General features: G+C 38.1%; 1 protein-coding gene across 1 annotated transcript; it reads right to left on the bottom strand.

The window, feature by feature from the left end:
* Nucleotides 1–235: 235 nt before the first annotated feature.
* Nucleotides 236–3,882, bottom strand: si:dkey-202l22.3 (7 transmembrane receptor domain-containing protein). The gene is made up of 3 exons (XM_037678172.1): nt 3,420–3,882; nt 1,226–1,623; nt 236–463 (listed from the first exon to the last, which is right to left on the bottom strand). Exons 1-3 carry the CDS (start codon nt 3,874–3,876, stop codon nt 236–238), a joined length of 1,083 nt encoding a protein of 360 aa, XP_037534100.1. The 5' UTR covers nt 3,877–3,882.
* Between the last annotated feature and the right edge of the window lie 9,597 nt (nt 3,883–13,479).

Below are 13,479 nucleotides of genomic sequence, written 5' to 3'. Positions count from 1 at the left end.
TGCTCCCTTGCCTAGATAAGAATCCATTAGCAATTCGTCTGGTGAGTATCGAGAGAAGACACAATGTCTTGAAGTCACAAAATGCTGCAGAAGCATGAAGATAAAATGGTTTAAAGGAACATTTAGCAACTGTTTTGTTTTATTTTTATCACATTACAGACGGGTCACGATGAATTCTGTGGGCACAGGATGAGGTCTGCATGTCAGGAGTTGTGGCAGAGGTCCTAGCAAAAGTTCAGCTCCTGGATGACGGTCTCTCCACGGCTTCCCTCTGACGGTTGCGGCATGGGCAGAGGTAGCCTTTCAGATGCATGCGCACCTTGCTGTGCAGTGAAGCATAGATGAAGGGGTTGTAACAGGCGGAGCTCATGGCCACTAAATGGCAGCAAACTTGGAGGACGTTTATGTAGCGTTTCCCTATTATGAGAAAGTCTGGGTCCAGGTCCAGCAACAGGTTCAGCACCTGCAGAACGACATCAGAACAACTGCACTGAAAACAGACCAAGATAGTTTTGTCCCCGTGTCATAAAAAAAACAATCAAATGAATTGGAATTTAAAAGACACATCTTGTTTGTTGTGAGAAATCATGAATTTTGACTTTTGTAGCTTAAATATTTTCACCTTCACCCTTAACAAGTCTAATTAGGCCAAAATCTTCCTTTACATTTTGCCTAATTTGTAATGTAAAGGATGATAGGGTGGTATACTGTATATAAAAACCAGGACATGTCTGTTGTGCAAAGAAGTGCAATAGATTTTAGAAAAAAATACATGCAACACTTTGCACAGGTGTGAAATGAGGCTCGTCTATGATCTGTAATGTGCATGCAAGCTGTGAAAGGAAAAAAAAAAAAACACGGTTCATTCCCTGTGAGCACATCATAGTATTAACCTCAACCTCTTCCTCTGTCAATATGATGATAACATACTAATCCTTTAGCCTCTTTCATGGATTAGTGAGGAAATAGTGTTAGTTTTTACAAACACTATTTATGACTTGATGATGGCCATTCGTGTTAAATGATGCATAAAATGTAATCTTATTGCCTGCGGCAATTGTTTCATTTCATGTCACCTCAAAGCTTTTAACAGCTTCATTTGCTGGTAGGTTAGAAAATAAGTGAAATGTAAACTTTATTTCTAAATCCTCCAAAATAAACATAACCATTTTAATAGCAAATGCTGTCCAGCTTAAACTAACTAATAGCCTGATTTGACAGTCACCTGGAGAGGCAGCCAGCACAGAGCGAAGGCCAGCACTGAAGCCACCAGCAGAGAGAAGGTCTTCTTCCTTCTTTGGCTCCAGCGCTGTTGACTGCTGGAAGGCTCCCCAGGTATGGAATACCGTTTGAGGCTGACCGTGATGGCACAGTAGGACACGCTGACTGACAGCAGTGGGATCATGTAGGAGGTTATCAGAATGAAGCAGGAGTATAATAGACGTAGATTGCCACTGTCGGGCCAGAATTCCTCGCACACCACCAGGTCAATGCCGCTGGGACGCAGGTCCAGGTAGCGCGTGTAGAGAGACGGAGGCGCCGCCAAGGCCAGGGATAAAAGCCACACACCAAGAGTCACTGCACCACAACCCCACACAGAAATCCTCTGTCTCACTGGGTGGGCTGGGACAAGGAAACAAACAGTATGTAAAAACATAGTGTATTTTACAAGCACACTGTAAATAAATGTAATTTATAATGTGCATGTTTAGTTGTAAAATAAATAAATAAAAAAGATTCTGCACGATTCACAGCAAATTTAACTAATTTTACCCAAGTTGTGCTAAAAGGTCAATTTAAAGAGACACAAACAGCCTAAACAACCATTTTACCTTGTTCCATTCTATAGATTTTATTTTGTTAGTATTTTCATCTAGACTGACCCTGGTATTTTTTATCTACTCAGAGACAGGTTTATAATGTATTTATGACCCGGTTCTGACTGGTTTAAGCCAGCAACTCTATGAAGAGTCTTCCAGGGATTCAATATCTGTCAAGGAATAGCGTTTTTATTTATTTATTTCTTTATTGGCTCGCTCATCACGAAGAAAGGCTTTTTCTGCACCAGTATCATTTTTCCTTTCACGTTAAATCATATAAGGTCCAATGAGACCACACTTAGTCCCTCCCCCTTATCCAGTGATAGGCTGTGCTTTCCTTCTGAGAAGGAGGAGTCTAGGCCCTTTAACTCTGTAATGCCACTGGACATCCGGCCCTTCCGGTTCCTGATCTCGTGTCATGTATCAGGCTGGTCAGCGCTGTAAATTGTAACCTTCTCCTGTCTTGATTTAATACAATTGGTAAAACTTAATTCACGTTTCCTTGATTTATTGATAGTGTGAGTTGCCGCTTCTGATGGAGATCCAAGCCGGGGACAGCGTGAGCTGGAGGCGGACCTGGGGTCCAAGAGGAGGCCTGAGGCCCACAGCTAGCAACAGGTAGCTACAGTAGCGAGGGGCCCGCATCAGCCCACACTTTAACAGCTTGATGCCGAAACCCAGGATTGAACCAGGGATCTTTATTTTATTTTATTTTTATTTATTCAGGATTTTTTTTTTATTATTAAATTTGCTTTCTGACGTTTTTCTCAAGGTCCTCTAGTGTTTTGCAACTCACAGTGGTGACTCTACCCCAATTAAATGAATGATTGATGTAAATAATGCTCTCCTTTATGGCAGCACAGTTAGAAAAAGAGTCTTTGCCACAGTATTGACGACTAATGATGACCTCATATTCATTCAACCTTTATTTAGACCGGTAAATCCCATTGAGCATTATCTTCTTCACTCCTCTTTAGTCGTTATGATCTCAGCTGTGAGTTTTAGCATTTCTGTCTCTAATTTTCTAATTGGAAGTGAGCTTCAAGAGCAGTGCACGTCCATCAAATTGACCAAATACATTACTGGCATACAGTATGTGAATATATTCAGTTCAGTTCAGTTTATTTAGCGCCAAGTCACAACAGAAGTTGTCACAAGGTGCTGTACAAAAACATTCCCATACATACAAAAGCCAATTAGTAAAACTTATCTAAGGAAGGAAGCCAGAAAATACTTGTACATTGAATCTTCACTTCGTCACACCTGGACTGCAAATGCTAACTGTTTATTGCAGTCCTGCATATTCATTGCTCAGTGACAATACATTTTCAATATATTGTGCAGGCATTCCATTACTGATGCAATTTAGGAATATGTTAAAATACGATGTGTGGCATGTCTAATGCAGTAGATAGAATAAAATAGATTTTATTGCCATTTGCACAGATACATTAGTATAAGCACATTGGAATTCTTGTGCGTTTCTCCAACTCAAGAATAGTAATTTTATGAAAAGATAAAAAATAAAGATAAAATAGACAACAATGTACAATTAAAACAAATTTAAAATGCCCTAAGATATCATGTTAGGTCACGTACCTACAACAATGTAGCGATCAACTGCAATGGCAGTGAGTGAAAGCACTGAGGCGAACACTGTGGCACACTGCAGCAAGGGGACCAAGTGGCAGAGAGGTCTCCCAAAAGCCCAGCCGTGACTATCGAAGGCGTAAGACACGGTCAGTGGAACACAACTCAAACACATCAGCAGGTCGCCCGCCGCTAGGTTACCGATGAAGAAGTTAGTGACGTTGTGGAGTTTCTTGTCGGCTAAGATGCAAGCCAACAAGAACGTGTTTCCAACGCCGGCGACGACCACTACGAGGCAATAGAGCGGCAGAAAGAGAGGTTTGAATCTCTGAAGAAGCTCCATGCCTATAAACATGTCCAACGGGTCACTGTGGTTGAGTCCTTGGCCTTTGTTGCCTTCAGGTCCTCCTGTTTCGTGGCTGCTGTTAGCAGTCACAGCAAAACTCCGGTCCATGAAGATATCCATCTTTCTGCAGCTACACCCTAAAAAAGGCATAAACAATAATACATTAATACATACTTGAATCAAGAAAACGTTCTTAGCCCTTTATTTTGGGTTTCTTTTGTGGTCTTAATGATAATCCAACTAAATGAAAAGTAAATCCAATACAACACAACTTGATTGTTCACTGTTATATTTTAAAATAAAATAAATTTATAAAGAAATCTGTACATTGGGATGAGTGAAAGTAGGTTTTAAAAACTTTTTTTTTTTTTCAAATTCACTATGATTGAAATATTCAGTTTCAATTCAATTCAGTTTACTCATGTAACGCCAAGTCACAACAGAAGTCATTTCAGGGCACTGAACAGAAACGTATTAAAACTAGAAGAAGCTAATGTTTCAAAACTTGAGGAAAACAGATTCACTAATCAGCCAGAACTCTTTACTGTAACGCTTCATCTACCAGAAACCTGTCATACATTTGGAATCACATATAGAAAGTGTGGACTGCATTAGTTAAAATAGACCATCATGCATTGTGTTCTGAGCCAACATAGCTTGCTAATGCTAACACCCACAGCTCATTATTGTGATATTCAGGTTTGTTGACAAATGCCTCTCTATTGTTAGGCGGCTTCTCTCCTCCACTGCTTGAGCTGCAGGACTGTAAAGGTTATTAGAAAAATGTGAATTTCAGCTATATTTAACTGACCAAGTGCATCATTAGAACAAAAATATGCTGTAGTGTAAAACATCAAACGATTATATTAATTCATCATCTACTGTATGTTGAATGTTGTGAAATGGTTGCAACTGTGGTCCTTGCTTGTGTAAATAGATAGAATAAATACAAAAGGTGTAACAAGTAATCACATTTCATGTCAGTGTTATGGAGACAATAACGATGTCAGGTTTTACCAGCTCAGATTAGTAAAATGTTGAAGTAAAGCACCTCAGATTCAGGCATGTGTTCCATTATATCCTGGCAGCATATTTGTGTGACACAGCTGTGAATACTCAGCCTATGTTTATTAAGTACCGCTGCATTCAAGAAGTGTTTGAAATGCAGAATACCAGGCTGTCCATGTGACCCGTTTGGTCTACACCATAGTGAAAATGAAAGAGTGAGTGACTGAACATCTTGAATACAATGTAAGGGTTCACGGCTTCACTGGCAGACTCTTGCTAGTAAAATCCTAGAACTAACTATATGTAGTGCCTATATGTTTATTCCCATAATAATAATAATAGCATATGGAGTGGAGCTGCTGCTCCTCCACATCAAGAGAAACCAGTTGAGGTGGTGTGGAGAGACAATGTCAGGGCCTGCTCCAGATGCTGCTGGACTCTGGAAGAAGTGGCCGATAATGAGTATATGGCTAATGGATGGTTATATCTGGTGTATTAACTTTGTGTAAATATTTGTTAAAATGTCTTCAAACTTCGTCTGGGACCTTTTGGCTGCAGGTTACTTTGCTGATTTATTAAGAACTCATCATAAAACAACTGTGATGGATGTTGTATCTTTTTCAAATGTCACATTGCACTTACTGTAGCTACGGTGAACCCGATTGACTTTTATGAGACAAAAGTTCATAGATTCATTAGGTCTTCATGAAGGACCGACTTCCAAGTCAAATCTCACCCTCGCTGATTTTCTAAGCTGTGCATGAGAAGAAGAAAAAAACTCCCTAATTCTGCTTTCTTGAAAACAAATCTATCCATCCATCCATCCATCCATCCATCCATCCATCCATCCATCCATCCATCAGCTTTACCCACTTCCTCCTTTTTGGGTCATGGGGGGTCACTGGTGCCCATATCCAGCTGTCACTGTGTGAGAGGCAGAGGACACCCAGGTTGCAGGTCCATCACAGGAAGATAGACAAACAATCATCTGTTATGATGGACTTTTTTCATTTATTTATTTTTTGCTCCAGTGCATTGAAATGTATCATGCATCAGTTGTGATTTTAGCCTCTTTTTGGGGGTGAGCACCCCTAAATTTTAACTCGGTACCCCATAAAAATTAAGAAACCACCTTTAGGATTTTGTAAGGAAGCTGAGTTCTCAAGACTTAGATTCACCAAAATATAGAATTAATTTGGGGAAAAAAAATGGAATAAAGTATGACACTCTTAAATCAGCCCGTAAAATCTGTATTTTTTATTTTGCATGAGTCGGATCGTCAGTGCTAGCTGTCAATCAATCCAGTAGCAGTATCCAGTCAGCAGCTGACCAATCAGTGACCTACCTCAATTTGTCCTGAAGGTAAACGCCACTTACCTGCAGGAGCTCCACCCCCTTTTCCTCCAACAACATTGTCAGGGTTTTGCTTTATGGACACTTTGCGGTCATATGGATTTTGTGAAAATTCGTCAGAAAATGATTAAATGTTGTCAGTGGAGAACATGTAATTCAGACAGTGTTATCCTGAGTGTTTAGAGGGTGGAGTACAGTTTATTACATTTCACAAACTAAATGCAGACTGGAAAAATGTGAAAAGATGATAAAGTCCTGCGGTCGACCTCATGAACAGCTGAATACGGCAGTAATGAACAGAAAGTACCACATGTTCATTTGTATGAAAGTAACTGCAAGTAAGTCCTCCATTTTCTGTCATAATTACATTGTAAGCTTAATGACTAAATTAAAGGTTAATGCTTAAAACTAGTTGTGCTTTGAGTTATGTGTTACATGTTGCAACTTATGTTTTCATGAGTTTAGTTTTTGTTGTTATGATCAGTTAACACTAAACTGATTTTGTACAAAGCGTTTATTAGGTTGTGTAATGCAAAGAGGAGCACTGCGTCTCAAGAATCTTAGTGCAGAGAGGGTGCGGTGGGGGGTGGGGTGGGGGGTGTGTGTGGGGGGGGGGTTAGGATGCATGAGCATGTGTGATGCATGTTAGGTTTCTTATTATGCCATGCCCTCTAAAATGGTTATTGAATCAAGTGTTTACAAATGTAGGCAAACTTAGATGTTTCAAAAACCCGTTAAAATACACCATAATGCAGGAAATGGTATCTACTTTATTCAAGTAGTAGGCATATGATAGATGTAGGCACCAGTGCATCTAACACCCCCCCCCCCCCCCCACACACACACACACACACACACGCCAGTGACCACTGCACTGTTCAAGACAAGAGCCATTTTCACCAATGGGGGCTGAGCACCCCTAAAGGTCAGATTCTAGAATCGCCCCTGTCATGCATTAAAACATTTAACTCACTGGTGGCTCCGCCCTTTAATGACTGTCGAAGCCCATTTCTGGCTGCTGCTGAGTGCAGCTGCTAGATCCATAGTGCACTCCAGCATAAAAATACAACAAAGGTGTGTTCAGTTCTTAAACGCAGCGTTCTGTGCATGAACACAAACTATTATTCCAGTTGTTTTAACATAATTTCAAATGATGATTGTAATCTTTGATTCTTGTATAACTGCCTCAAGTCATTACAGTCAGTTTTCTGCACAACACTGAGAACAGACCTGGCCTGAAAGCTTAAACTTACAGCTATAATATTGTCCATGCCTAAAAACATGGGCAATCATAGAATTGACTCAGTCTCTGGTGTGCGTCTTTATTTGTTGGTCTGTTAAAAATAATCTCATGAACCACTGGACAAACTTTACTGAAACTCTCAAAAAGTTATTAGAGGGTATAAATCTACAATTGATTAGCTTTTGGAGTTAACTCACATCAAGATGGCTGCCTCAGCTAGTCAACTATAGCAAACACAAAAATGGCTAAAACTCAGTTGTTTGCACAAATATTGAGCTCAAACAAACAAAAAAATCTCACGAACCAAGGGATAGATTTTACTTAGTACCACTTTACAATCAGGGTCCCCTTATAAATGGCTAATAAATAGTTTATAGCTATGTTATTAATTCCTCTATAAACACTTTATAAATAATTGATAATTGTTTATTATGCATTAATTAAGGGTGAGAGAGATAAAACTGACCAGTTTCTTGCTAAATCTGCCACTGATAGTTGTTATATTAAACATTTCAGACTAAGTTACTACCTTGTGAGCACAATAAGCATTTGTAAACCACATTTTTTTTAGGATATAATATTAGTTGTAGATACTTATAATACAGTGATAAAGTACAATATTATATGCTGAAGAAATACGTTTACAGATCCTTATTGTGCTCACAAGATACTTAGTCTGAAATGTTTAATATAGCAACTTTAGATGAAATATGTAGGTAGCAGATTTGGATCACTATTTGGCAAGAAATTTGTCAGTTTTCTTTTTGTCACCCTTAATTAATGCATAATAAGCAGTTATTAATGATTTATAAAGTGTTTACAGAGGAATTAATAACGTAACTATAAACTATTTATTAGTCATCTATAAGGCGAGCCTTACTGTAAAGTGGTACTGAAATATCTAAAAAAGTTAAGTCAGGTCCTCTGGATGGGTTCCAAAAAAAAGAAAGATAAATCATTGTAGAAACATTTTTTACCCGAAAGACTTCTTCAGTCTGAGGAAGTCTTTCAGATGAAAGACGAAACATTTCAAATTTTTTTATATTTTTTTTATTTTTTGAATACATCTAGAGGACTTGACTTAACTTTTTTTTTTAGAATACTATATGTTCATCTACAACTGATTAACAATTGGAGTCAGTCTGATTCTTTATGAACACCACAGCTAATGGACTGTAGCAAACACAAAAATGAGTCAAACTCAGTCAATTTTACACATGTTGAGGTAAAGTTTTGACTGCTAGTATTTTAGATTCATCCACATCACATACTCTAGAAGCTAACAGAGCACACGAGATACTTGTTTAAAATATTGACATAATAAACAATTTAGTTTTTTTTTTTAAATGGCAATTTTTTTTAAACTATTTTGTTGAAGGGCCTCCACTTTTTAATTTTATTTTAAAGACACTAAAACCAGCAAAAAATAAAAAATAAATGTACCAATTACCTGCCCTTGGGGTTTACCATTTTGGAGCAAAACACTTTTTTTTTTTCTAACACGCTACTATAATTTGAATATCTAAAAAAGTTTAGTCTTGTCCTCTGGACATTCAAAAAACAAAACAAAACAAACAAACAAAAAAATGTAGAAACGTTTTTTGTTTTGCTTTTTGTTTTTTTGAATGTCCAGAGGACAAGACTAAACTTTTTTTAGATTTTTCTACTTGGATTATTGAGCATGCATCAGGATATCATTTGAATATATATTTTTGTTCTTATTAGGGTTATTTCTCTGTGTTGGATGACATTTGTGTTCATCTGTTGGAAACCACATTCTCATGACTTCTCTGCGCCGAGGCGGGGGCTCCCCATCACCACGTGGCCTTTAAGCTTGGGCAGTTAATAAAAGCGCAACATGTGCAATGGCTACAGAGTAAACGGCTCCCGGCACTTAAAAACGATTTTCTGATGTTTGGGAAGCTTTTTCATTAATGCCAACTTTGCTCTTTTTCGAAAACACAATTTTGTGACCTTTATCCACAGATCAGTGCTTCCACTATGAGAAATTTATTATGTCAGCCCGAAAGTATTTGTCATTTTTTAATCTTTAAATGTTTGATAAGAAGCGAGAAAGCAATTAAACTACATGTTTATTAAAAGGCTAGGCAAGATAGTGCAATCAAATGCAGGAAAAATATATAAAAAAACAAACAAAAAGAAACTGACATGTACATTTAGTCATGCTTGTGAGCAGTATCTTGTTTTGTAATCTGTTTGTGGTGACAGTGTGTTGCTGATGCTTTCTAAAGATAACTTGGAACTCATAACCCTTCAGACTAACACAAATCTCTGTCAGCCAGAACCAGATTGATGCTGTCACTAAACAGAGTCATAGGTGTTGCTGCAAGTAGAGCGCACTCCAGGTCAGATTCTTACGTGAAAATATATATTTCACAGGAAGTTGCAAGTCTGTAAAATGCTCTGGTATTCAACAATTTTCCCGTTTTTGTTTTTGTTTCAATGCAATCAGAATAAATTCTGACTCTGTATTATACCGTAATTTTATTTTCCTCCATGATAAGTTTTTTGTTTTTTAGGGATTTGTTCTTTTAGCACATCTGCATGATGATTATGCAAAAGACTTGATGAAAGTGTGAGTCACTGTATAATTTAGTTTCTTACATGCTCTTGAGTGAACATTATCTTTGGGTGGGGTATGATCATTTAAAAAAAGTTTCACTTTTATCCCAGAAAACTTCACTAACATGGCGCTGTGATTTATTCATAGTATTATTTTCTTTTTTGCATTGCATTACATCTACATAGCTGCTTCTAGTTTCAGGGGTTTGCAGCGGACACAGCTAACAAAGCCTCCCTGGGCAGCATGTGAGCCTGCCAGGGCTTTTTATGCGGAAAGCACAAACAAAGCATCAGCCTCCCTCTGCGATGGGAATTAAGGAACATCTAGAATCACAACATGTTGTTTTTCCTTCAGTAATATCCAGCAACAATAGAACAAATAATTCTGAATCACACATTTAGCTGTTTATTCATGAATGAGACATGAACAAGCAAATAAATGTTCCAATTCTCCTTTATATGACTTTTTAACATATCAGTGGTCATTTTGACAAAGCATCTTATCAGAATCAGAATAATCTTTACTATCATTGTACCGAGATACAGTGAGAATATGTTCGTACAGTCGTCCGAAAGATAGGCGGAGTGCCCGTAGCTGCTGCTGTGATAGCATGGCCTCTTATCCTTTTCAGAATACCTTTTTAGATAGAAAAGGGGAAAAAGCCACGAGGAGAGGATAGTGGCATTACAAAAAAACATCTCTTCACACCTTGTCCTATCAGGACACGATTTAAGACATCAAGTTATAGTGTTAGTTCAGATCTATTTGTGTGGGGCTCCATGAAAATGTTATGAACAGTTAATATCTTACCTGTTGTAGCAAACTTTTTGAACAGCATCAGTTTTGAAAACTAGTTTAATTCTACCTGGAGTGATCAATAAGATTGTTGCAGTTATAAATCATTTCTTGTGACAAAACTTTTACATAGCCAACAGTTTTGCATTACACTATTATCTATATTAAATTATTTTCAAGGCCTAAAAGCAGTAACCGCCACCACCTGTAGCACTTCCGATCATGTAATGTGAAACTGACAGCAATGTAAATATTTGTACAGCTATGTAAACATGTATAAAATATAATTTGCATGAACTGCTAAGGAATTTATGAGATAGTAGTTTTAAAATGGCAGTAATCCACTCTGGTCTTGGCTTCACTCAGATTAGCTTTTAGCTCATCAATCCAGCCAAGATTAAACTGTATGTTTATAAATTGATATTCAGTTTATTTATATAGTGCCAAGTCACAACAGAAGTCATCTCAGGGCACTGAACAGAAACATTCATATACAAAAATAACAATTTAACACCATATATCTGAGGAGCAGATTGCTATGAATTTAACTTCATTGCATAACTCTCATCTTGAGCAAGCATGAAGGCGACAGTGGAAAGGAAAAACTCCTTCATGAGGAAGAAACTTTTAGTAGAACCAGGACAAGCGGCCATCTGCTTCGACCAGCTGAGTTTGAGAGGAACAGGAAGGAGGAACAGATACACATTGGCAGATCGAGTATCACATGTTAGGATAGAAATAGTATAAAATGAAAACTATTCAATTTTAGCAATTAATTTTAGAAAATTAGGTCAATTTGTCCTCCAGTTGTCTAAGCTTAAGACAGCATAACAAGCCAATCCTAACTATTGGATTTATCAAAAAATAAAGTCTTAAGCCCAGTCTTCAAACTGGACAATGTGTCAGCCTCACAGACAGAAACTGGAAATTGGTTCCACAAGAGAGGAGCCTGATAACTGAAAGATCTTCCTCCCATTCTGCTTTTGGACACTCTAGGGACCACGAGTAAACCTGCAGTCTGAAAGCGAAGTGCTCTGTTAGAAAAATATGGAACAATAAGAGCTTGAATATAAGATGGAGCTAGGTTGTTGAGGGCTTTGTAGGTTAGAAGTAAGATTTTGAATTCTATTGTGGATTTGACAGGGAGCCAGTGGAGAGAAGCTAAAACTAGAGAGATACTGTATGATCTCTCCCACTAACTCCAGTTAAGACACTGTCAGCAGCATTTTTGGATTAACTGAAGACTTTTTAAAGAAGTATTTGGACACCCAGATAACAAACCATTGCTATACAATTCAAATAATTATCTATGACATGTAATCTGAACTGTTAGTATGCATTTTACGTAATGGGGATTTGTTTACTGTATACACCTAGTCTGGTAATTGCTAAACATCCTTATGCTAAGTGATTTCATTATGTGAGCTCTGATATATTTAAAGGCTACATCTTATAAAGAAAAACTGGAACATTTATTTTGCTTAATCTGATGACATTCATAAGTAAACAATATTAATGGCCACAAGAAGAACAAAGAGGCCTATTTTGAAGGAATGCATATTGTCGACAGCCCTTATGTGTTGGAGTAATTATTTTTGAAGGGTACATGTCCCCCTCACATTTAAAAAAAAGTATTTGTTTGAACCCCGCCACATTCACCAAAATACTAGTTCACCCAGTGCCGTTTCTTTTATTTCACAAAATAATCTATTCCATTTGATTTATAGAATACACATGCCACTAAAAATCCACTCTAGGCTTTCCTGGATACTTACATCTCACTGCACCGCATGTAAGAATAAAAAAAAAGAACAAGTGAATTACCAGTGTAGGTTGCTCAAAACGGCAGCACGGTGGCGCAACTGGTAGAGCTGCTGCCTCTCAGCGAGCAGGTCCTTGGTTCAAACCCCGATCCAGGGGCCTTTCTGGGTGGAGTTTGCATGTTCTCTCCGTGCATGCGTGGGTTTTCTCCGGGTACTCCGGTTTCCTCCCACAGTCCAAAAACATGCATGTTAGGCTGATTGGTAACTCTAAATTGTCCCTAGGTGTGAGTGAGAGAGTGAATGGTTGTTTGTCTCGTTTGTCTCTATGTGGCCCTGTGATGGACTTGCGACCCGTCCAGGGTGTACCCCGCCCCTCGCACAGTGATTGCTGGACATGGGCACCAGCGACCCCCGTGACCCAAAATGGAATAAACGGGTAAAGAAAATGGATGGATGGATGGATGGATGGATGGATGGTTGCTCAAAACTGGAGGAGGTAACATCAGTCCCACACGATATCCAGCTTTTGCTAAAACTTTTTATTTTTTACACAGACTCAAAATAAGCCCTATGCTATGTTAAATTACTGCTCAACTAAACAATAAAAAATTTGGAGGAAACTACTACTTTACTTTAATCAACAGTAGAGTAGTATAGATTCTTTGGATGATGATAAATTGTTTGCAATATCTGATCCCTCCACAGACACAATGGGCATGATAGTATCTCTCTCTCCCCAATTTGTGGGAATTTTGTATTTTTTAGTAAAAAAAAAAAAAATTCTGCATAAAACAGAGCTTGGATCATGATCCGATAACTTTAATTTTAATAGTCAGATAATGAGAATACCACTGGGTTCAAACAAGGCAATTACAACCACTAATGAAACAAGACCAAATATATCATCCATTGTTGGATACACCATCCATCCATCCATCCATCCATCCATCCATCCATCCATTACCTTACCCGCTTCT

Source organism: Nematolebias whitei, chromosome 6 (assembly GCF_014905685.2).
Source record: "Nematolebias whitei isolate Nwh7 chromosome 6, NemWhi1, whole genome shotgun sequence".
NCBI classification, from domain to species: domain Eukaryota; kingdom Metazoa; phylum Chordata; class Actinopteri; order Cyprinodontiformes; family Rivulidae; genus Nematolebias; species Nematolebias whitei.
Note: the sequence above shows the minus strand (reverse complement) of the source record. Positions and strands in the feature narration are given on the sequence as shown.